Source organism: Centroberyx affinis, unplaced genomic scaffold (genome assembly GCF_046629955.1).
Source record: "Centroberyx affinis isolate AG114_WGS23_722 - 3 ecotype Tasmania unplaced genomic scaffold, CSIRO-AGI_Caff_v1 ptg003704l_1, whole genome shotgun sequence".
Lineage (NCBI taxonomy): Eukaryota > Metazoa > Chordata > Actinopteri > Beryciformes > Berycidae > Centroberyx > Centroberyx affinis.
The window spans coordinates 34,739-59,439 of NW_027281595.1; the positions used below are offsets into that span (position 1 = coordinate 34,739).

General features: G+C 40.6%; 1 protein-coding gene across 1 annotated transcript; it reads left to right on the forward strand.

Annotated features, from left to right (window-relative positions):
* Positions 1-464: 464 nt before the first annotated feature.
* jak2b (Janus kinase 2b) lies at positions 465-24,449 on the forward strand. Its single transcript, XM_071540658.1, has 24 exons — positions 465-893; positions 3,031-3,267; positions 3,935-4,058; positions 4,182-4,299; positions 6,141-6,286; positions 6,748-7,039; positions 8,849-8,968; positions 9,357-9,514; positions 10,583-10,694; positions 11,257-11,443; positions 11,952-12,076; positions 12,690-12,824; positions 14,142-14,229; positions 15,575-15,702; positions 15,853-15,991; positions 16,442-16,593; positions 17,043-17,193; positions 17,703-17,839; positions 18,293-18,482; positions 19,178-19,302; positions 19,953-20,125; positions 21,015-21,132; positions 22,769-22,882; positions 23,576-24,449. Exons 2-24 carry the CDS (start codon positions 3,045-3,047, stop codon positions 23,681-23,683), a joined length of 3,363 nt encoding a protein of 1,120 aa, XP_071396759.1. The 5' UTR covers positions 465-893; positions 3,031-3,044; the 3' UTR covers positions 23,684-24,449.
* Positions 24,450-24,701: the final 252 nt, after the last annotated feature.

The window sequence follows — 24,701 nt, forward strand, 5'->3', positions numbered from 1 at the left end:
TTAAATAACACCATGAAATACTGTGAACATAATGATTGTATTTTGTAGTCTTTTTTTATTACTCTTGTTTTATTTTAGAAATCAAGAGGTATACTATAATCAGATACATCATATTTACCCTCAACTGTTGTTACAGCTTCCATGCTTTCCACCCCCTATTCTGTACAATAGTATCTCAGCAACTCGGGTATCTTAGAAAATTCAGATATCACCCAGTCCTATACAGTATATCACTTTATTGGGTCGTTCATGGGTACTGTTTCGTAATTACGATATTTCGGACAGCACCTGAATGCAGCATTAGCATGGTGGGAGAGGCAGGGTTGTTGTCGCTTCACTGTGTAGCAGTTGCTGTTGGTTGACTTAACTAGCCCCCACACTAGCCTGTCAGAGTTGGAGCTGTAACGTTACAGCTGGCAAGTTGTCATTTGCGTTACTCTGGTTGTATAACCATAGCTAAACAATGTTGTACAGCTAGACGGTTATCTGCAGATGAATGGTTTGTGTTTTGACAAATTTCCAACCGCGCGCGATGTGTTTTTAGCAAGCATTAGCTAAGTTACTAGATTGATAAGACAGACGGCTAGCAAGTTCACTGCTGGGAATAGCAAAGTATCCTACGGACTGAGAGATGGGTAGGCTAGCCAGATGTCTGTAGCAGGTTAGCAAGCTGAGTGAGAAATGGAAACAAAAACACTAAGTGATAAGTTGCCAATATAAGTGTATTGTCTTAACGGGTAAATATTTGAAGACTGATCTTCAAGAATTGACGCAGGAGTAACGTACCTGGCCGTAGCTGTCAAACGCCAGCAGTGGCTCTCGCTCGTCCTGGCTGCAGCGCTGGCCTAGCAAGCTAGCAGCAAGCTAGCTGCAGGTTTGGCTAGTCGACCAAAGTAAGTTGTTTTCACTGAATTGATTTATTGACAGCTTTATCCAGTTTATTTTTTAACACGTACAAATAAAAACATACACTGCTAGTTAGCTAAGAAGCTGAAATGTCTTTGCATAACATGTTTATATGGTGGGTGGGTGTGTGAGGCTGCTATTTGGCTAAGCTAGTTAAGGTAAAAGCTATAGCTAACATTAGCCAGCAAGATCTCGGCCTTGATAAGTTTGTACTGCTAGACTAAGTTGTTGATGTTTGACTGGGTCTATTCAGTAACATAGCGAATTTAGCGTGCAACTTGAAATGACAATGAGGCTGTTTGTGGCCACCCATCTAGGCACGACACTAGACTGTGCGGTTCATGTATTTTACAGGAAAGGTACAGTCATAATTTTCCCTCTGAAGTCCGGTGGTGATTACTTTTCCTAGTTTCGTCATTCCTAAAAACGGTCATCTATAAATTGTCCAGTTAGAACTCCGGTCACACAAACATGCAAAGCCATTTAATACACACGCAAAAGTCAACTAACGTTACAGACATGCACATATAGATTTTTGAATGGTCCACAGTGAGGTTAGATTGTGCTAAAGTTGTTAAACCCACCATCATAGACTCTTTTACTCTTCTATGAACTCCTGGGTTACGATGTTACTTTTTCTGATGGGTGTTTCAACATAAAACGGTGCCAGTCTAATGTTATGTCTGTCATAGTAAAATCCATGTCTGTATATGCTAGTGTGTGTAGATGAGTGCGTACAAAGTTGAAAATGTAGGATTTTTTCCTATCACTTGGCAGTGCTACATTTTGCATTTTTGCATCTGCATATGCTCCTACCAATACATTATTGTTAAACCTGACAAAGTTGTTCATGTGCAACCAGAGATTCAAAGTAAGGGTGGACAATTGTACTGATTTTTAATATTGCAGAAGTTAAGCAGAATTTATTTAACCCTGTAGTGACAATAGGTGCCATTTCCTCTTTTTCACTTTATGTGGGAGAAGACATTATACCAAACTGCATCCCAGAATTTGTCAGTTTAATGTTTCTTTGCTGACTGGCCAACATACATGACTTAAGATATCCCAATTGTTGAGCTTCACTCTTCATTTCAGTCTACATTAAATCCAGCAAGCAGGACTTAGTCCAATAAATGTAATCTTTTAACATCTTCTTTCCCCAAAAAACATGTCAGGACTCGAGGCTTTAATGATCAGTACAAGCTATTTTAAAAAGTTGAAATTTTAATTTAATAGGTGGTGCTTGGTGGACTGGATGTCAAAATGTGAAGTAGACCCTAGCAATTTGGCACAAAGTCGGCATTTGTGCTGGTGAAAAAGGAAACATTAAACTGACAAATTTCAGCAGGTTCACATGACGCTCTCTCCTAAACAAAGAGAGTAGGACAGAATAGCTCCTGTCTGGGCTAGGGGTTTTTATAATTCTGCTTAACTTTTTATGAACACTGAACAAAAAGATGCCTTGCAATACACACTCATATCTTTTAAAAAGGGTTCTACATGGTTTTTTTTCTATTCCAATTAAAATATGTTTTTAAAAATGCTACAACGGGGCTAGAAATCCCCATGGCTCAACAGTGGAAAGTGATAGATTGCCCTGAGTGCTCCCAGACTGTACTGCATAACTCCCACTGAGAGTAGCACAATTTTGGAATTAGATTTTCAGATTTTATAACTTGTGTCCAGACAATGGTCTCCTCTGTACTGCAGCTTTATGCAATACTTTAATTTAGGCTAGATAGCAGTTTGATTTCAAGTTTATTTGTCATATGTATACATAGCACAGAAATTGCAATGAAATGCTTACTTGTGGAACTTCTCAACAGTAGCATTAAACGGACAGTAAAAATAAAGTAGCAGACAAGAGGGAAAAAAAGTAGATGGTAAACATAGAAATTACATAATTAGAATAGTTACAATAAAAGCAAAGGGAAAATACCAAAGTATAGGCCTAATGCAAATTAAGTGTGCGACCTCCAGGTTTAGTCTAGTTCATCTTTCAGGTTTACTGCGACATAAGTGCCTATGTACCCTAACAGCTGATCACAACATTCAATTTACCACAGTTTACTAAAAACAAATCATCGTTTTTACTGCTGACATTGTGTTTTGACTTGATTGAAGGCACTACATTGTTGATGGCCTGTATGCCAGCCATGGACACTATGACCCCCACATGCCCCCCGGTGCACCAAAATGGGACTGCCCATCGGGAGTCTCGGGAGTCCAGGCCAGCCGGCAATGTCCTCAGGCTTCATTTCTACTACAGCAGCCAGGGAGCAGCCGACTGCAGCCCCCTCAGCTATCTGCCTGGGGACTATGTGGCTGAGGAGCTGTGTATGGATGCAGCCAAGGCGTGCAGTGAGTACTGGAGCTCTGCAAGACTGTGTAAAGCACCCCCATTCATCTGTTTTGCTGTAACTCGCATAGGTCCCAAGATAAGGTTATCAAGAGGCCACAGTGAAACCTATCAGCAGAAAAATCGTTGGGTTGCTCATTGCAAAAGCTAGCCTAACTCCGCGCTTTATTTCCAGTCTGTCTACCTTTATTTATTCTTCCTAAGGATAAGCAAAAATATGGTAGCCTAGCTTTGGTTGGTGGTTTTTGCCAGAGGCACATTTTAAGAGTCAATAAAAGCATAATGCTATTATTACACAGAGAAGGCCCATGGGGGGAAGAAACTAGACCAGCCTGCATGTTGGTGTAATCGCATGTTAGGTGTTTGATGATAAACAAAACACGACTGACATCTTTATTGACCTTTTGTTCACCTGTGTCAGTACTGGAAACAAATTGTTTTCTAATGTGTGTCCTGAGGCATGGTCTATTATGTCCTCCTCTTAGTTGTCCCTAAATTATCATCTACCTGTAGGAATTCTGTGCTTTCACTTCATTTACATAAATTAACAAGCTTCAATATAAGGGAAATGGGTTTGGAACAAGCTAATAACATATACTTCTGTTCTGTTTTGAAGAGCATGCAACAGAATGAAGCTTTAATGCCCTCTCATTCTTTTCTCTGCCTTAGGCATATCGCCTCTCTACTACAGCCTTTTTGGTCTTTTCCGAGAGCGAGACGGCTTGTGGTTCTCACCCAACCACATCTTCCAGCTTGATGAATCGGCCTCAGAAGATGTATTTTTTAGAATAAGGTAGCCGATATTATTTTCCATCTATGTTGTTTCTCAGGTATTTTTCTCATATCACATCTCTGAAGGAGAAAATGAAATTTCCTCAAGTCCTCACTGCATTTCCTTTCTTACTGTATACCACAGGTATTACTTCCCTGGCTGGTACAGTGGTGGGGCGTCCCGGGCTTATCGATATGGGGTCACCAAGGGGTCAGAAAGTCCTGTCCTTGATGACTTTGTCATGGCATACCTCTTCTCTCAGGTAAAGACTTCAGCATATATCCCTATATCCCTATATTAAATATACTGGTAAGAAATGTTTAACTCACAGTTTAACAAAAATGCATTTTGTAATAGCTTTGTGGATTGGGCATCAGAAAACAGAAAAATTGGGCATCAGACAAAAGTGTGATGATATCACTTTGTCAGATTGGCACTTTTCAAATTTCTGGTGATTTTTTTTTTCTTTGCCTCACACCCACATGAGAGCAGAGATGCACAATATTTATATTTGGCCATGGATGTCTTTGCCAAGGAAGTTTTCAGCCAGTTGACATAGTCCAAACTATAAGCAGATTCTGGCTGATCAGTCCTTATCTTGACTGAAAATAGACCATCTGTGCAGAAGTGATTTCAACAATTGAACTTCCTTTGTGTTCCCTCTTTGACTTTTTTCTGTGTAACGAAGTGCGGTGACATTTCCATGACAAAACTCAGGAGAATAAGTGACAACTTGCACACAAGCAAGAGGACTCATGCGCGAGAGGCAACTTTATCTTTGTGAGCGGTATTGTAACTCGCAAGCAGAAATCCATACTTGAGCGTGCACACAACCTTAATGAACGAGCATAGTTAATTCCCCACACACCCACCTTTTTCATTTAGTTTTGACAGTCTGGGGTGGGCTCAGAGCTGGGTCAACAGTTTCATTAGTTATTGTAAAGTCCCTGTCCTTGTCTGAAATGGGGCTCATTTTAATAAATGGGGTCCAAATCATAATTGAAAAATCAGATTCCATGTGTTGTATAGGAGGGAAAAATCAGAATTGGGACACATTCATCTGCAGTGTGAACAAAGCCACAGAGCCTTACATGCCCTGAGTCAGGAGATTGTTTATGTAGAGCGCATTGCATTATGTGTTAAATCACATTTGCTTTGGTTAGTCAAAAGAGATATTCTGTAGGGATGAATATTTGGCCTTTGTAAAAGCTTCAGTACTGAGTGTTGAATTTGAATTAATGTTGAATCCAGGTAACTGTTATATGACTGGAGCTGAACTCTGGGTGAACTGAAGGATTATGGAATTATGCCCGGGATATCTGCCTCAGTGACCTGGGGAAAGCCTAAAAGGGAGAGGAAAGCACTACTGCGGGGTCATTTGAGATTGTAGCTCTTTGTTTGCAGCCATTAAACCATTAAACATGCTCACACTGGGGTGTCCTGGTGGATCAGTGGTCTAAGGCGTGTACCATGTAACCGCAACATCTTGGGTTCGACACCGGCATGGTACATTTGTCGGATGTCGTTCCCTTCTCTCTCCCAGTCTTTCCTGTCTCTCTCTCTACTTTGTACTATCTAATAAAAGCCCAACCCTAACCCAAAAACAAAAAACCCCTAACAGCTCAGTTATGTTTTGCTTTGTGAAGGACATGTTGAATTCTTCTCAGGCTAATCCAGGGCTATGCTTCTGTTGTTTGTGATAGAGATAGTCTATCATGTCCTGCAAAGGGAAATACGTCTCTACATTCACCAGCTGGAGTTTAAATGATGTAACACAGAATCAAAAACAAAATTTCACCTTAATTTAATTGAGAGCATTGTTACATGGCTCTGTGCCTCCACTGTCACACAATGCATTTATAATATATACACACAGAGAGTAACATGTACACACACAGAGAGACAGCACCCAGATGCACACATATACTGTATACAAACATCGGAAGGCATGTATTCACACCTGAACACAAGTTTGTACATAGACAAAAACACACAAACAAGCAAACGCACAGACAAATCTGAACACCTGCATGTGCATTACATGTGATCAGGGAGTTGGTCTACAATGATAATAACCTCTTTGCCACTTTTGTCTCCGTGCAGTGGAGGAGTGACTTTGTAAACGGCTTGGTGAAGATCCCCAACTCCCACGAGGCCCAGGAGGAATGCCTCGGCATGGCCGTACTAGACATGACGAGGACAGCCAAAGAGAGACAGATGTCGCCGTTGGACATCTACCACACTATAAGGTACTACTAAAAAGCACTGGCCACGTTTCATCTGATTCCTGGGTTTTTCTAAAGTTGTTAATGCCTTGGTTATATACAGACTTTGGTCTTTGCCTGTTCTCAGAATGTGTCCCTGATGGCCACCGTATACTCTTTCTGACCATGAACAAGAACATGAGCTTCAGAGAATGTTAACACTACTACTTCTTCTGTTATTACTTCCGTGTTGAGGATGTCTAGTGTTTCAGTGGTCTACACACACAGTCACCAATGCAGAATTATAAATACTCGCACTGCCATAGTAACCTACACTGTAGCTCCGGCAGCAATTTGACGCAGAAGTATATTTACCCTTAAGGTTGATTGCTATGTTATGGGTGGGTATTCCATTATTGGCCTTACAGACATTTGACCACACAAAAAAACAGGTGTTGAATTTGAATTCATGTAACTCAATGACTTTCTCTCTTGCTTACCTCCAGCTACAAGTCCTTCTTGCCAAAGGACATGAGGGCTCAGATCCAGGACTGCAACTTCTTAACACGCAAACGCATCCGCTTCCGCTTCAAGCGCTTCATCCAGCAGTTCAGTCAGTGCCGGGCCACGGCGCGTGACCTCAAGCTCAAGTACCTCATCAGCATGGAGACCCTGGAGAAGGCCTTCTACACAGAGACCTTCCAGGTCAGGGAACCCGCCAGCGGGCAGCTCACCATCCTGGTGGCGGCGGACTCCGGCATCCAGTGGTGTCGCGATAGGCACAAAGACACTGAGCAGGTCAGTACCAGGAGTACGGTTGTCGTGGTGGGCGGTGTTCCTGGTGGCATGCGTCTTGGACACCAGCCTTATGAGCCCCACACCGGGAACACCGTTATTGTTTTAAAAAAAATGTATTACTTGTCCTTACCTACAGTGAACATACAACTTATTCGGAGAAGCTTACAATGAGTGCAACAGTAGAAAGCTTCAGTTCACAGACAAGCCACCAATAGATAGCAGTGTGAGGGTCAGAGCCATAGTTCTGTGAAACCCTAAAATATCACTTGAAAATGATCATATCAAACAGAAGTGCTAGGTAAAGAAATAAGTGAATTAAGAGCTAAAGAGAGAGGAAGAAGGGATTTTTTGTAAACTTAATAAGATAATGATGTGACGTTTTATACTAATTCACCAGGCGCTTAAACCATTTGATTGGCCAACTACATTTTTAGAAGGACCTCCAAATCATGGTTGCATACCTGCAAAAATGTGGCTTGTGGTGCATGTTGTTTCAGACTGATAATCATCGGAAGGGAATAATCTCTATAAAAATTGCCATTATGTCTTACAGACACATAGATTTGATAAACCAACGAGTGAGATGTAGTATTTAATACAATAGTCCAATACGTGGCGTTCTCTTTGTGTTTGAGATAATTCACATTAAACTCCACACCAAAATCAGTTTTATTTTGCTTTGCTTATTGTCAAACATGCGTATCTTGCAGAAAATGACTAAAACCTTTTCTAAATTATGTTCCTCTGCAAATTTCACATGGTGATCCACCAAGCAGCAATCATTTCTGTAAAATTTCAACTTAAAATTTGCACTGTTGACTACTGAACGTCTCAGGGAATTGTGGCTGAACCAGTTACCTCCTATACAAAGAGAAAAAAAGAACAAGACTTATCAAGGCTAGTTGGACAGTTTCCCAGCACCACCATCCAAATGCTGGCAAATCTTGATAATTTCATTCTATCAGCCACTTACCAGCCATCATTTTTAGTTTCTTCATGCCTTGTTCATCATTGTAAGTTGTGCACAATAGTTTTGATTTTTGTGTAAAACTGCCAATTTCATGTTGATCGTGGAACCAATACTGCAGTCTGCTCAGTTAAAGTCCATTAGAAATTAGATTTAAGGGCCATAAGATCAGCAGTGGCTTAAAATGGTAATGCTCTTTACTCTGTGTTATAACTGAATTGACCATTGAGGATGTTAACGTTGCATTGCTGCTCATTGGAACAAGAAGAATAGCTTTTTTCATATCGTTGCGTAATGAATCTCAAAAATATTGAAATTGCTATATTGACCACTGCAATTTTACAAATTGCAAGATGCTGCATCATTTTTTTTTTTGGAGGGAAATTTGCTTCAGCCAGCTTCCTAAACAAGTTATTCTGGTGCAGTGCAGAATCCGAGAGGTCTGTTAAATATATTTAATTTTTCAGATTCTATGGATTAGCAAGGAAAGTGAGATTGCTGAACCTGATTTATGCTTCCCGTCTCAGTGGAGAGAATTTGAGCCACTTCCTTCAGGCGGTTCAGGCAACCACAGACTAAATCAAACATACTGAAGTTCTCCTATATCCCATGTACCCTAATTTTGCTTAGCTGTAACGGGTAAATTCTACATCCCCCATTCATTAAATGAACTGCTCTTTCCATTGTTTTATTTAATGTCTTGCGTACATTTCTGTATTTTATCTTTTTGTTCATGCTGATTATGTACTGTGTTATATGCCTTGCTGCTGGGCCAATTTTCACATTGTGGACAAGAAAGTCTTGAATCTCAATTCTTGTGTCAATGATGTTGTTTGCACCAGGATCTGCAGCTCTTGTGTGACTTCCCCGATGTTACTGACGTCAGCATCAAACAGGCCAGCAAGGAGGGCGCTGCGGAGAGCCGGGTGGTCACCATCAACAAGCAAGATGGCAAGAATCTGGTAATACTTAGCTGATCTGAACCTCAATCTGTACTGTTGTAACGAGGAAAAGAAACTGAGTACTTTTTTGTCCACAGGCCATAGTGTCTGCTATATCACAAAATATACCAGCCACTACCACACAGCTAGGTTTTTAGGACCTCTAAATGTTTGCTACTTGCCAAAGTGGCTGGAAGAGTAGAAAAACTTATTAGCCACATGTAAAGATTTAGGAGCGTTTGGCTGATGGCACCATGGTAACTTCCCAACCTGTTTGTTTATGCAACAAGAGGAATTTATATGGTGTTACTTGCACAATTTGGAGATAGGTGGAATGGTGGAAGTTGGCACCATGTTTATGTGCAACTGAATCCAGCTGATGTATTCTGTTGTTTTTCTTCCATCTCAGGAGCTGGAGTTCCCCAGCCTGGCTGAAGCCCTGTCCTTTGTGTCCCTCATCGATGGCTACTATCGACTCACTACAGACGCACACCATTACCTTTGTAAAGAAGTGGCGCCTCCTAGGCTCGTGGAGGCCATCACTTCTCATTGCCACGGCCCCATCTCGTAAGTAAAGTATAAATATGCCCATTTTTATTTCACCAAAAGCACCAGAGCCTAGTAATAACATTCACAGTTTATCTAAGGTTATTGATATTGATCGCTATGACCACGGGCTCAAAAGTAGTCATGAAGCTTCTTGTTTTTATATTGATGAGGTTGATGTCAAGGCAGGAAATTAACTTTTTTTTAGTGGCTGATGGATTCCAGTTGCTGTGAATGTGTAAATAAAACATAAGCTCAACAAGTATCATTATAGACCAAAATTTACCAACTGCTTTCGATTCTTTCCTGCAAGTTATGAATTTTAGAACAGGACCCCCAAATAATAAGAAGCCTGTCACAGAAGGTCTGATGTGTGGATAACAATGTTTGCTAGGGACAAACCAACATGTTGGAAGAGTGACAACAAATTTAATGTTTAATTCAAGTTTAAAGTTATAGCTTCTTCCTCTGTGATGAGACAAAAAAAGCTTAATTTCTGTGTGGTGGTGGGGTTCTCAAATTACACTATAAAAGGGGAAAAAAAGATAATTTCATAGATTACCAAGCATGGAGGCGGTAGTGTTGCAATTATTGATTTTTATTTTTTGTCACTCTTCCAATGTGTGTATGTCCTCTGTAACTGTTGGTAGCAACTCTCCAAACATTGTGTGACAGGCCTCTGTGGCCGGCCATCTGCCAAAGTCAATTCAATTCAAATCATTAAAACTTTATTGTCTTGAAATTTGGTTTACAGACAGGGTTTACAGTAGAAATGCATAATAAAAACACAATATAAACACAATAAACCCAATGAATACACATGACATTAAAACACAATGAAAGCAAATAATAAATCACAACATATATTATATGGACAGGTAGTCAATATCTTAATGTAGTGCAATTTAAATATATTCCCATACATCATTCACATACATCAAAATCACAGCCAAACTTTACCAGAATTCTGCAGGTGGTTGGTGTTAATTTTGCTGCTGAAAAAGCAGTGAGATGAGTATTATTAGAGATCAGATAACCTTGCTTTGGGTGTCGTGTTCATATGTTTTGTGCTGTGTGTTTTATTTGTAGAATGGAGTTTGCCATCAACCGACTGCATAAGTCTGGAAACAAGCGGGGATTGTACATTTTGCGATGTAGCCCCAAGGACTTCAACAAGTATTTTCTGACTTTCCCTGTTGGGGTATGTAATGCACACCTGTGGTATCTGACTATATGGAGAAAAGAGGAGAAAATGAATCACAGTGAAATTTCTTTTACACTTTTTTTCCAGAACCAGTACTGTGTTTCGCTGTGTTTGACATCATATTTACTTTTATTAGCTTGCATAAAATTCATGCAAATCTTTGTAAAAGCTTAATTTACATACAGATTAAGGCTGACTTACATTTTACCAGAATATCATGACCCAGGTGACTAAAGATTGTCATGTGCTCTGTTTGTACTTCTGTGTTGTTTTGCTGTGTGCATGAGCAGGGGAACTTGCACATCAGGAAAATACATCCTACAGAGTTTCTGCTCCTGCTGCAGAAGTACTATCAATGACTGCTTGTATAATTATTGCATTTTCAAAAGCTTTATGTGGAATTTCATGCTGTTTTATTGTTTTAGTCCCCATCCCCCGTGGTATCGTTGTAGAATCGATACCGCCTGGACTGGTGTCAGGGTCAAAGTCAAAGTTTTGGTATTGATATATGACTCTACATGACTGAAACTTAAATCCATTTTCACTGTGTGTCTGCTAGGTATACGATGCTGTAGAGTACAAGCACTGCCAGATAACCAGGTCTGCCAGCGGGGAATTCAACCTCAGTGGAACCAAAAGGAACTTCAGCAGTCTACATGAACTGCTCAGCTGCTACCAGAAGGAAACTGTACGTTCTGACGGCGTCATTTTCCAATTCAGCAAGTGCTGCCCACCCAAATCCAAAGGTAAACCTAACAGAATTTAGGCTTGTCCTGGGTATGTTTTTCTGAGCTTAGTAGATGTTGTTGGCACTGATTGTGTGAAATGAAAAAGTATGAAAATCCAGCAGTAGGGCTGAAGGATTAATCAAAAAGAACAATCAAAATCACAAGAGGCTGCATTTTGTTTTTTATATTTTACAGTTATTTTTATATTTTCACATGTTGTGCAGAATTCACGGCTAACAAATTAAGTTGAAAGTTGGAGAAAATCTTTAATTAAGCACAAATTAAGCAAACCAAGCATTAGCATATTTTTTCCCCTAGTGCTAAAAAACACATTTATATAACTGTCTGTGTTCACATGTTTTACAATTCATGACACAATTGCAGTATGCGGCAAAATAAATCACAGTATGAATTTATTTTCTTGCCAATATCCTGCTGACTTAAATGGCAATTTTCAAAAACTCACTTTCACCTTGAGAAAGTATCAATCCATCAATACATAAGATTTTTTTTTTCCCACCAACAGAAAAGTCCTGCCTTCTGGTGTGCAGGAGCAACAAGGGCTCTGAAGTGCCTCTGTCTCCATCGTTACATCGACACAACGTCAGCCAAATGGTGTTCCACAAGATCAGGAAAGAAGATCTGGAATTTGTAAGCTTCGCATGCTTAAGACTATCCCATACTTCCCAATTTATCTCACAATATTGTACATGACTGTGCATTAGATTGTGCATCATAATGTTGCACAAAGTGTCAGTGATCAAATAGCACTGTGATACCATAGTTTTATACGACATTACATACCACAGTACTATACTAGACTTTTTCCAAAAACAGTTCCCTTATTTTGTAGCATTTCACACCACACTTACTAATGAAATTTATACTCGTGAACATAAATCCGTGTTAAAACTTGTTTCATTTACACACAGATTAAGTTTGCCTTACATTTTACTCGAAAGTCATGCCCTAGATGACTTAAGATAATCATGTGCACCGTTTTATATGATATGATACTAACATTCAGACAGAACAGAACAGAGAACAGTCCTACAGGAAACACTTGTAATATTTGTTCCCAAGCTTCATAGGATTTTTTCATAGGATTTATCAGTGGTTGCTTGATAATTGTTGCAATTTTTTAAATTTGATTGATTTTTTTAAATGGTGGCGACAACACTAGTGCAATATATAATGCCAATCCTGTATCCATGATGTTTATTCTGCCAACATGGAAGTTGACGTCTGTTTGTCTTCCTTTCAGATGGAGAGTCTAGGTCAAGGGACATTTACCAAGATCTTCAAAGGAGTCCGCAAGGAGCTGGGAGACTATGGGCTCATGCACCAAACGGACGTCGTCATGAAAGTCCTGGACCAGGCCCACAGGAATTACTCTGAGGTCTGTAAAGTTTGTTCACAATTATGAGTTGGTATATAATTGGACAAGTTAAACTTTATTCTTTCCTAAGGGGACATTGCAGCTGCAAATAATTGCATATTAATAAAAATACAATAAATAAAAGACATTGTTGGTTAAAGGTACAACATCTTCATCATGCAATAAATGTCACATTTACTGCTGACACTGTTATCAGGCTGAGAAATGAACAGCAGCCAAATGCTTTTAAATTCAGGCAGTGGCAATGATGCTTCTGTGTTTTGCTACTTTACAAGCCACTTTGGCAACTAACCAGCCATTGTCTAGAAGTATTTTCAGTGTTCACATACAGTGATAATATTTGGGCGGGCCGCCCAGGTAAATTAACAGCCTGCCAAGTAAATGTTTGTTTTGGATTATTTCGGGTGCCGTGATTGAATGTCAATAAATTTCCACCAACTATTTTTTCTCAAAATGGACATATAGTGAAGATGGGTATTTTCTTTTTCTTTTTTCACAAATCAACTTGTGACATACATTTTTGAGTTGAATCAAATAGTAAAAGTCCATGCGCTTTATGTATATTCACACCAATGTTACTTGCTTCCAAATTACACCAATAGGTCTACTATAAGAAATTATGTTTTTGTGAAGGAGTATGTCTACATTTTCCAGGAAAGGCAAGGTACTGTTTGGCGAGGACATTAAGTCTCTAGAAACGCTTCCTGTTTTTCTGCCTCCACTGGAGCAAATAGTGGTTGGGTGGGATGAATGACTTGTTTATGTGAAGTTTTATGTTGTTTTTCTGTGCATCTGTAGTGCTGTAGTCCTCCTCAAAAGGAGTGTTTGATTGCTGTGTCAGTTTTGAGGCGGGGCTCTCCATCATTCATGTCAGCTTCCAGGGTCTCAATAATTCTGTCATACAAATCAGCCAGTTTCCACCCAACTGACCTCGTCACCCACACCACCGATCAAAGTCATTAGCTGTAGTCATTTTAAAAAGTGACCATTAATCTGTGTATTTTCGTCAGGACTTTTCTTATTGTATAGCTGAAGTTCATAAATAACTGAAGTAATTAATGTGCGTTATCCATTCTTAAAAAAATAAGATTGTCCAGAGGTGAATTTTGTGTAATCGGGGATTTGGGTACTCATGCCCATCCCTAATGTATAACATTTTGGAATGAACCCTCATATGTTAGTAAGAAGTAATTTCAGTGCCCTTCATTCAAACTCAGGTGGATCACACTGGTGTATTGTTGTTGTTTTGTTTTTTTGGTGTTGTGGGCATGTAAATCACTTTAAATAATAATTCATCTTCTCTCTCCTTCCCTACAGTCTTTCTTTGAAGCTGCCAGCATGATGAGCCAGTTGTCCCATAAGCACCTGGTCCTTACCTATGGTGTGTGTGTCTGCGGAGAAGAGAGTAAGTGAGCCTTAGAGAGAGACACACACACAACACAACACATATACACATAGTCTCCAGTCGACATGCATTATAAGCTTATGTCATCATGGTGACAGGGGAAGAGGGGATGGTGAGAACTATCCCTGCTAGCCCTTCAGATGTGCACACACACACAGACTCCAGTCACCATGTTCTATAAGCTTATGTCATTATGGTGTAATGATGTCAGAAGTCTACTGTGCTTCCTAATAATCTTAACCAGCCTCTGCTACCCTGCGGCTCAGAGCAGTGATTAAACCATGGGCCATGGTGGGCTATTCTTAGGAGGATTACAATAGCCTGCTGAAGAAACCCTATTACCTGACATGCTCTCTCATCACCTCATAAGACTTTTCCTATTACTTCAGGATGTAGGATCCTGGGCCCCTGCCTGGGCTTTACCGAATGTGTCTGTATTTCACACACTTTGGGTCAGTGAACAAGAAACGTAGATATGATTCTTAAAGGAAAAATCCACCCTTAAACACTTTAACACTTAAAAATAACAGCTATTGGTGATGTACTTTTGATTTCTGGGCCCATTTTGATGTTTGCTAGTGTATTTTTCTTTCTTTCTTCTCTGCCAAATGTAGACAATGTGACCTCACGTCAACTTATTTCCAGTGCAACTACAATAGAATTTGATAGCAGAAATAATTTCAGCTGCCTAAAATCTCAACGGTAAACACCAGGTTTTGTGTCAGTCCCTCAGAAGCAAGGGCAAGGGCGTTTTTTCTAGACTCACCATTTTGCACCAATGTTCAACACTGATTCACTGAGAAATCTATAGCAGAAGAGGCAGAGATACCAGTATCTCCACCAACAGTAGCCTCAATAGACTATAATACAATGTTGCCAAAGCTTGCATTTTTGCGGCTCTATCTCCAGTAGCCTCTTCAATGGCTTTTTTTATAATGGCACATCACAGCATTGTTCTCTCTCTCTACTCTCTTTTTCTCGACTGGAAAAACTTACTGCGATATCGCTGTCACACAGCACACAGAACCCCGTTCTCTGGGAAACGTAGCAAATCATTTACTGAAGTAGAAGTAGATGAGGCAAGTTGAGGGAAAGTGGGTACACCATAAAAAGTAAATTACATTTCTTCACAGAATAACCCCTGCAATGCATTGAACATCACATAGTGAAATTGTAAGTTGCTCTGCATAAGAACATCAGCTAAATTCCTAATATTGTATATGCTTACATTATGCGGCAGACATAATGGTGCAGGAGTACGTGAAGATGATATGTTACTAAAGACTTAGGTTGTAATCCCTAGCTCCACGGATTGTGTTTAACCTGAACTGAAAAATGCTTTCAGACATCATGGTGCAGGAGTATGTGAAGTTCGGCTCGCTGGACACCTACCTGAAGAAGAAGAAGAACTCAGTAAACATCCTGTGGAAGCTGGAGGTGGCTAAGCAGCTGGCCTGGGCCATGCACTTCCTGGTACGACTTCTTGTATAACTGAGCAGTGCTGAACAGGATCCTTGCGTAGAAAACTGCACATAGTTTGCAGCAACATAAATGCATTACAGATTAAGTGTGTTCCCGGCGTTGGCAGAAGAATGACTGATCTCTCCTTTTCTGAATCTGCAGGAGGAAAAGAACCTTGCCCATGGGAACGTCTGTGCTAAAAACATTCTCCTGATCAGGGAGGAGGACCGGAGGACCGGGAACCCCCCCTTCATCAAACTCAGCGACCCTGGCATCAGCATTACTGTCCTGCCCAAAGAGAGTGAGTTACTGTCCTTCCTCTGCTCAACAGCATTGCAGCAATACCATTCTTTCGTCAGAAGGGGGCAATAGTTGACCATTTAACAAAGATGCACTGAAGTATTATCTTGTCACTAAATTAACCTTGCATTGTATGGCTTTTTATTGTTTAGCGGTGATCAATTGCAGAGGATGAATACACAGGTTATTACATAGGTTTTTGGGGTGTAGGTCTCTGCTGATACAGGTGCAGTGAGTGGCAGGAAACTGGGACACTATCAAAAATTAAGGATGGGAGGTTTCTTATGCAAGTCACAAGTCAATTTTATTGCTAAATGCAAAAAAATTACAAGGTGTAGTGCAGCAAACATTTTAGTTGAGTGATGATGTAGTACATACAGAACCCAAATTTTGCCTTAAATCACAAAATCACTCCAATCACAGCGGGTTGACTTGTTTTGTTTGTAATCAGTCCTGATTGAGCGGATCCCCTGGGTGCCCCCCGAGTGTATCGAGGACCCTGCCAACCTGAGCCTGGCTGGAGACAAGTGGAGCTTTGGCACCACACTGTGGGAGATTTGCAGCGGAGGGGAGAAACCATTAGCAACGCTGGACAACTCTAAGGTGAAGCAGCCTAGAGGTTTGAGAGGCGGGCTTGTAACCGGAAAGTTGCAGGTTCTAATCCCTAGATGGGACAAGGAACGTGAAAGACAAAATACTCTTTTGTTGCTCAGCGATCAACAGTAGAAGACTGTGTTTGTACTGGGCAGCTTTCAGATGTGAATATGTGTTGTGAATATACAACCTCAACCAAAGGTAAGGATGAATGAAGGTTCTGAAAATTGCTGCGTCTTCACACAGATCAGTAACCATTATGTGAATTCTCAAAGCAGACATTTACGTTTTGGTTATTTAACTGATGTTTTATCCACAACAGCTTACATTCATGGATCAATTATTTACCTTTTTGTAATTATCTTAAGTCAAATAGCTCGGCCCCTCTTCCTGGAGCGTGCCTGTTTGTCATACACACACCTCTTCTAACACTTTTTTTCTTTTTTCCTGTGTCACAGAAAAGCATGTTTTATGTGGACTGCCACCAGCTGCCTGCCCCAAAATGGACCGAACTCGCCAACCTGATTACCAGCTGCATGGACTACGAGCCTACATTCAGGCCCACCTTTCGTGCCGTCATCCGTGACCTCCACAGCCTCTTCACACCAGGTTAGTGTATACCTCTCACCCAGCCAGGGGGGAATCTAGGTCACACCAGGGTGGAATCTCAAATATTTGTCATGGTGTCCATCTTCAAAAACATGTCAAAAATAAACATTTCGCTAATTAAACAGTGTTGGGAAGTTGTCATATCACAGAAATTATTGTGAAACATGTCAAATGTACAAAAACATCTATAACTCATAACTGTGACCAGATTGTTTAGGAATGTACAATACAGTGACAAACAATCATAACAAAACCTGGCTTTCGAAACAGAGTGGGAGAGAAATGAGCTGCAGTATACTGTAGTTTGACATTTAGATTGTTTCTACATTTAGGTTTTTATGACCAAGGCCAGAATGACTTGATGGAACCTTTTCAGCTTGTCTTAAAAAGTTTAAACAACCAAAGAAGTGACTTTAAATCTCTTAGTAGATTGGTGTTGTTTTAGTTCATTTTAGTCTCTGAGCTGTCACAATAACTCATGTACATGCTGTTTCTTTTTGTGTCCTCAGACTACGAGTTGATTGTGGAGAGCGACATCGTGCCGAACAGAGCAGTGGGCTCCGGCTGTGTGACCGGGGGCCTCGAGAGCCAAGAGCCGGCCCAGTTTGAAGAGAGGCACCTCATATTCCTGCAGCAGTTGGGCAAGGTAACAGACCAGTAGGGAAAAATACAAAAAGTGTTCAAGCACCTAATAAGGAGTAGGACCACTCATTGCCTTCAACTTCGTCTTTTCCATTACTTCCATTGTTTTGTCCATACCCAATGTGTATATATGCCATTTAGTGGATGCCTATCTGAAGCACCTTACATTAACCCTGGCAGTGTTAGTGCCATGCTCAGAGCTATAGAGGTAATTGTGGGTTCAGTTACGTTTGTTTAATAATTTTCTTGATATGATGGGTCTTGTGACTTGTGATTATTAACATATAGCAAATAATTTTGATTGTGACTGGTTTCATTCTCCTCTCCCTCATGTCACATATTATTTGTCAATCTATCTAGTCATCTAGGTAGCTATTTGTTGGCCATTTAGTTACAAAAAAAAATTAAACAACTTTGAACATAACATCCTCTCATTTCTGATGCTCTCGTCCATCAGGGAAACTTTGGCAGTGTGGAGATGTGTCGGTACGACCCGCTGCAGGACAACACGGGGGAGGTAGTGGCGGTGAAGAAACTCCAGCACAGCACTGCCGAGCACATCCGCGACTTTGAGCGAGAGATTGACATCCTCAAGTCTCTGCAGCACGAGAACATCGTCAAGTACAAAGGCGTGTGCTACAGCGCAGGTACAGTTGACCAATATTATATAACTTCATCCTGTGAGCTTGCATACATTTACATACATAAACATTAACCCCTGTAAATACCTTATATTCATGCACAGAAAAGGTTTGTCCAGTGCCAGAGAAACTTTGTACAGCTGTGCCATTTTGCTGATTCCTTGCAAGAGCAGGGGAAGTTGTGCAACAGCAAAATATGTCCTCCTGCAAACACTTTGTAGTCTGCTTGTCAGTCATGAAAAAAAATGTCAGCCTGTAGTCATCAAAAAGAACAAAAACTAAATTTACATATGTAATTACTGCATTTCAAACAGTTAAGTGTTTTCATGTTTTTAGGATATTTATTGTTTTTTTTTGTTTTTTTTTCAAGCTGTCATTTCTGAGTAAAACCATGATACCTGGGGTGCTGTCTTTATTGATGTCAACATTTTGGTGTCATGACAACACTACCTCAGCATCAGCCTGTATCCTGACTAGAATGGATGAATGCAAATACACAATGAGTTGTGTAATGTAATCAGTGAGAGAAGTTCATGGTTGCTGAGTCCAGAGTGTGACTCGCTTGTTTTTTGGTTCCTTTTTTTTATGACCAACTTTTTATTGTTTTTTGATTTGATTTACCCCATGGGGGGTAGGAAGATCACAGTGGAAACAAAACATCGCCAATACTTTACATGCAGATGTTTTTTGGTTCCTTTCAGGGCGGCGTAATCTCCGTCTGATCATGGAATATCTGCCCTTTGGAAGCCTGCGAGACTATCTCATGAAAAACAAGGAGAGGATCGACCACAAGAAGCTCATGCATTACACCTCTCAGATCTGCAAGGTACTATGTGCTCTATGTGCTCGTTTGTTCGGTTGGCAGGTACAGCTAGATTTGTGTGGTTCACAGCATGTTCTTGCATAGCAGTAATACCGAAGAGGGCATTCTTTACTGTGATTATTGGTAATGACAATGATGCAGTGTGTACGAAGTTCATCCAAGTACTGTTGACGGCACTCAAGTGCCCATAGTCACAGTAAAAATATATTTTCACAGATATTGTGGAGTTGATACAACAGTTACCAACATGTTTAGTTACTGAAAAGTTTTCTTCTAAGTAGTATACATATAACCGGACAAAACAAGAAAGATTAAGAACTAGCTCCCTGGTTACCTTAAAGGTTTATATAGCAACCAATAAAGCACTGACTGGTTGTGCTTTATGTGAATTAACCACACAGTTGGAACGTTCCTAAGCTTGCTTGGTTGAAACTACCTGTTGTATTACCATCCTTAGAAAGCATTTCAACTTGATTATCTTGGTTTTAACCGGAATTCACATGACTTTTTTCAGCAGCTCCCTGCTTTACATTCCTAACATTAACACACAGTCACACCAGGAATGTGCAAACACAGTTATCAGGTGGTAGTTTTCTGTTTACTATTACTGTTTACTGGGAATAACAATATCTTCATTTCCTGTGTTTGTACAGGGAATGGAGTACCTGTCGAACAAGCGGTATATCCACAGAGACCTGGCAACGCGAAATATCCTTGTGGAGAGTGAGCTGAGGGTGAAGATCGGGGACTTTGGCCTCACCAAAGTTCTGCCTCAGGACAAGGAGTACTACATGGTCAAAGAGCCAGGAGAGAGCCCCATATTCTGGTGAGACTCCCCACTTCTATGCTGTTATGCCTGAGGACCAGAATTCAATATGCAAATTCATATCTCCTTTAGTCACTTTTTCACATCTCTGCATTTTTCTGTGAGGCCCTTTCTCTCTGTAGTAAAAGTCCTTTCCCCTCACAATGCAGCACAGAGTGCTGGTGCTGAAAACGTCAATTTTGTAGTGTTTCATGTCACTTTTGCTCTCGTCAGGTAAATAATTTACTCGCATTGGATACATTGCCTTGCATTTTACCAGAATATCATGCTCCAGATAATTTAGATTATTGTGTCCTTAGTTTCTATGACTGAACTGTTTTGTGGCTAGTATGTGAGAACAGGGGAAGTTGTGTATCAGCTACTTGCATGCTAGGGGAAACACTGTGTATTTTCTGTTCCCCCTCTTCAAAACAACTGAGTGGCTATTTTACGGAGGGAAAAAATCTACAACAAAGTTAAGTTGTATAATTACTGGATTATAAACAACTTAAAAATCAAACTTTAAAATGCATTGTTATGTCATGTTATTTAAGGTTATGTTGTTGTTTCACTTGTGATTTTTGGGCTGGGCAGTTGGCACAGCACCATACATTGCCCCGATGTTTAACATTTTGAAGTGCGCATGCCTGGAGGTGGGGCTTGTCCCTAAACTGTGTCTGCTGTAAGAATAAATAAAAAATAAAAAAAACCTAGTCCATTAATCATACACCAGAAAAGCCCAGCAATCTGAGTATACCTAGTCTTGTTTTGGTTTGTTTTTGCTTTCATTGTGGAATCAAATCTGTGATACCTGCCCTGGTACTGAATTCAAAGTGATAACACTACCTCCTTATATCAGAGGCAGAAACAAGACAGAGTGTCAGGCAGTGTGTTTGTTGTTGTTTTGTAGGTATGCCCCCGAGTCCCTGACTGAGAGCAAGTTCTCTGTGGCATCAGACGTCTGGAGCTTTGGAGTGGTGCTCTATGAACTCTTCACTCACAGCGACAAGAACTGCAGCCCCCCTGCTGTGAGTGACAACACACACACACACACACATTCTCTTTATCACTCTTTTTAAGTACATTTTTGTTCGCTGAGTCTCAAAGACTCAGTGTAGAAAGAGAAACAGTCCAAAAGAAGGGTTTGAGTATTCAAAAAATAAAATGCCCAAAGTAAAAATAATTAATTTGATAGGAAAGAGGAAGACTACAACAAATGTTTCAGCACACAAGAGTCCACAGATGCAATCAATCGTTCTCTTTGTTTTCCCAGATTGTTTTCTCATTACTCTGTCCTCAGAGTTTGTTATTTTCGATTAATTAATATAGAATCACTGAGTGGTACAACTCAGTAATAAGTGTCAGTATTTTTCTGATGTGTATGGCTGAGTTTGAAGAAGTTTACATTTCAGTGTAAGCATACTTACTGACTTAATTATCCCCATAGGGAAATTCCTTTGCAATGAAAAACACGTTGGCATGGCAACCACAACAGGTTGTAGTAACAAAACGGTATCAAAAGAGCAGAAGTAAAAGTGAAAAATGCATACACAACCCATTCCTCAAGGACTCTCAGTTTTTGTTCCAGTTAAGGGCCACACACTTTCATGCCTGCCCTGTTCAGGTAGATCTGTTTCTGCTGCTCAACCAATCAGCATTAAGACCTTAATTGGATCAGGTGTGCAAGAGTAGAGCTTCAACAAAAACTTGTAAGACAGACAGTCCTTGAGGACTGTGTTGGGAAACACTGTCTTAGATGACAGGTATGCACAAGGCTGTCACTAGTTTAGCCAGATTTCAAGCTTTTCAAGATTTCAAGAGATGCAAGCCAAACAAGAGGTCAAAGTTAACAGGGGTGCTAATCAAATGGTGTGGCTCACCGAGTAGAGCGAGTACCATAAGGCTGTCCTTCCCACAGCGACCCGGGTTCGAATCCGGCCCGTGGTCATTTACTGCATGTCCTCCCTCTCTCTCTCCCATACCTTCCTGTCTCTCTCTCACTAACTCTCTGTCAAATAAAGCATAAACATGCCTAAAAAATAATTTAAAAGAAAACATTTATAAAAGTTAACAGGGGTACAGGTGAAGCCACTGTGCTCCTTTCAGGTTGAACAAGCTGCTCTGGTCAGATGTGATTCTCAAAAATATTAGCCAGGGAAAATGAAGTCTTGACAAGCCAGCTAAACCGGCACTCAGATGTTTGTAATGCAGTGTGCCCCGAGCATACTGACCGAACAGTTACAGAATATGAGAATATGAGAACGCATTTTACACGCTTTGCCTGACAAAGTAGAGACTAAGACTGACATATTTAGGGCAGTTTTTGATTTGCTGACATTTATTACATTTGTTCTGTGTTCAAGTTGGTACATGCATTTGGCCGTGTTTTTGCGCCTCGATCATCATATCATGTACCACATCATATCATTCTACGTAGTTTGGACACCAAGCACATTTACCTGCTTAGTTTTGGAAGTCATTTTTATTATCAGACAATATTAGCAACTTGGATCCAAGCAGTTCTCTAAGGATCATCTCATTGTACTTCCTACATAGAATGGATACTAGTTAATTTAAATTTGCCTTGGCTTTGGCTATCAGCATCTCACCCCTGTTTCACCATCTCACACCTGACCAGCTTTCCTCCCTCTCCCTCCTCCTTAGGTTTTTATGGCCATGATGGGGAACGACAAGCAGGGACAGCTGATCGTCTACCATCTCATTGAGCTCCTCAAGTCAGGCAGCAGGCCGCCTCAGCCCCTGGGGTGTCCAGCAGAGGTAGGGGACAGGATGCTCTACTCCCTTCAAAGCATAGTTCTTTCTTAAAGCTACACTAGGCAAGATTTTTATGTAAAAATAGATCTGTTTTTTATCAAGTGGGACTGCAACAGAGAAGAGTGTCCCATCCCTCCTAATTAAAACCTGTAGTTTCGCCATGTCTCCGTCCACAGGAAGCGAAAAATACAAACTGTCTTTTAAACGGCAGCGAGTGAGTCCAGAGAAAGCTCGACTCATCTAACCCAATGCTAGATCTTTTGCCTTTCTTGTCCCTTTGGTTTCCTTTGGCATAAAGCGACCTCAGCCCGGCCGGCTTGGTAAACATGAGCATGCTACATGCAGTTTACTGAATTCACGTTACATGATTTCTGGTTATTCTGGTTATTGATCTGCAGCATTCTCAAACAGTTACCTCTTTCTACATACATTGAAATGGTACAGCCCCACTGACAGAAAGTACACGTCTGTACCTTGTTTTCTCAGTGTAGTGCAGCTTCAATGATTTTGTTTATGTCAGGAGTCAAAAAGATTATCTAGCTTTCTTTCTTTCTTTTGTTTTTGTTTTGGAAACGCTCAAATGAGAGATGTTACTGTGAATATTACCAGGGCGATATTACCAGCCCAAGACAGTAATGTCCAGCCCAATACAGTAATGTTAGTAACCACCGTTTTCCTCCCTGCTGTGGCTCCCAGATACACGAGATCATGCAGGAGTGCTGGGACAACGACCCCTGCTTACGACCCTCTTTCAAGGAGCTGGCCCTGCGCGTCGACCTGTTCAGGGACAGCAAGGAGTTGTAAAGAGAAAACACCCAAAGTGCCCTCCTCCTCTTCGACAGAGACACTCTTATATCCTGCGTTCACTTGGCTGTTTGTGGCAAAGGGACAAAAGCCAGATCAAGGTTTCTTCTCCTGCTGTGTGCCAGGGTGTGGCGACAGTCCAGAGGTCAGAGAAGCGGCTTGTGACCGGAAGAGTGGCGGTTCCAATCCGGGACCGGCTCATCAACTACCGCCGAGGTGCCTTTGAGCGAGGCATTCAACCCCCACTTACTCTAGTGGAGCTGCTCAGTGGCCAACAGTAGAAGACTGTGGTTTGGATGCGTGTAACTGTGTGAATCTGGGCTGACAACGCCCAGATAAATTAAGGTTTAAAAAAAGAGTTCAAGAGTTTGTAGAGACTCTGAACAGTCTACTGCCAGGGCTAAAGCTAGAGACAGTTGTGTCAAACAAGGTCTCCATGTGTGTGTGTGGTTGTGAGAGAGAGAGAGTGTGTGAGTGATTGTGTGTGAGTGTGTGTCCATACGAACAGCTAGCAGGGCTAGCTCTCGCCATCCCCTTTTCCCCTATATATAATAATGGACTAATAGAGCTGAGTGTTTTTTATGTATGTGTGTATATACATATATTTGTGTACATATGTCCAGAAGATTTTATAATTTTATAAAATGAAAATATAGTACAAACTATATTTGAGCTGCCAGCAAGCAGTCAGTGTAAATGAAGTACATACAGAGGTGATTTAAGAATCCAGTATTGTTTTTGTTTTCTTTTTCATTGTGATACAAGTCGTGTGAAAATTAAAAAGATCAGTTTTATTCAACAAGTCTGCAGCTTATCTGTCCAAAGTTGGATTTTGAGCCAACACTTTTATTTTATGACTGTTGATAACTGTTAATTTTTTCCAAAGTATATATTGATCTGTTATTGAAAGCTCTGTACACTGTAAATGTTGGGACAAGCAATAGTCTAGATCAGAGGTTCTCAAAGTTTTGCCTCAAAAGCCACAAAAACGAAGCGCTGTGTACTCAACAACCCCTGT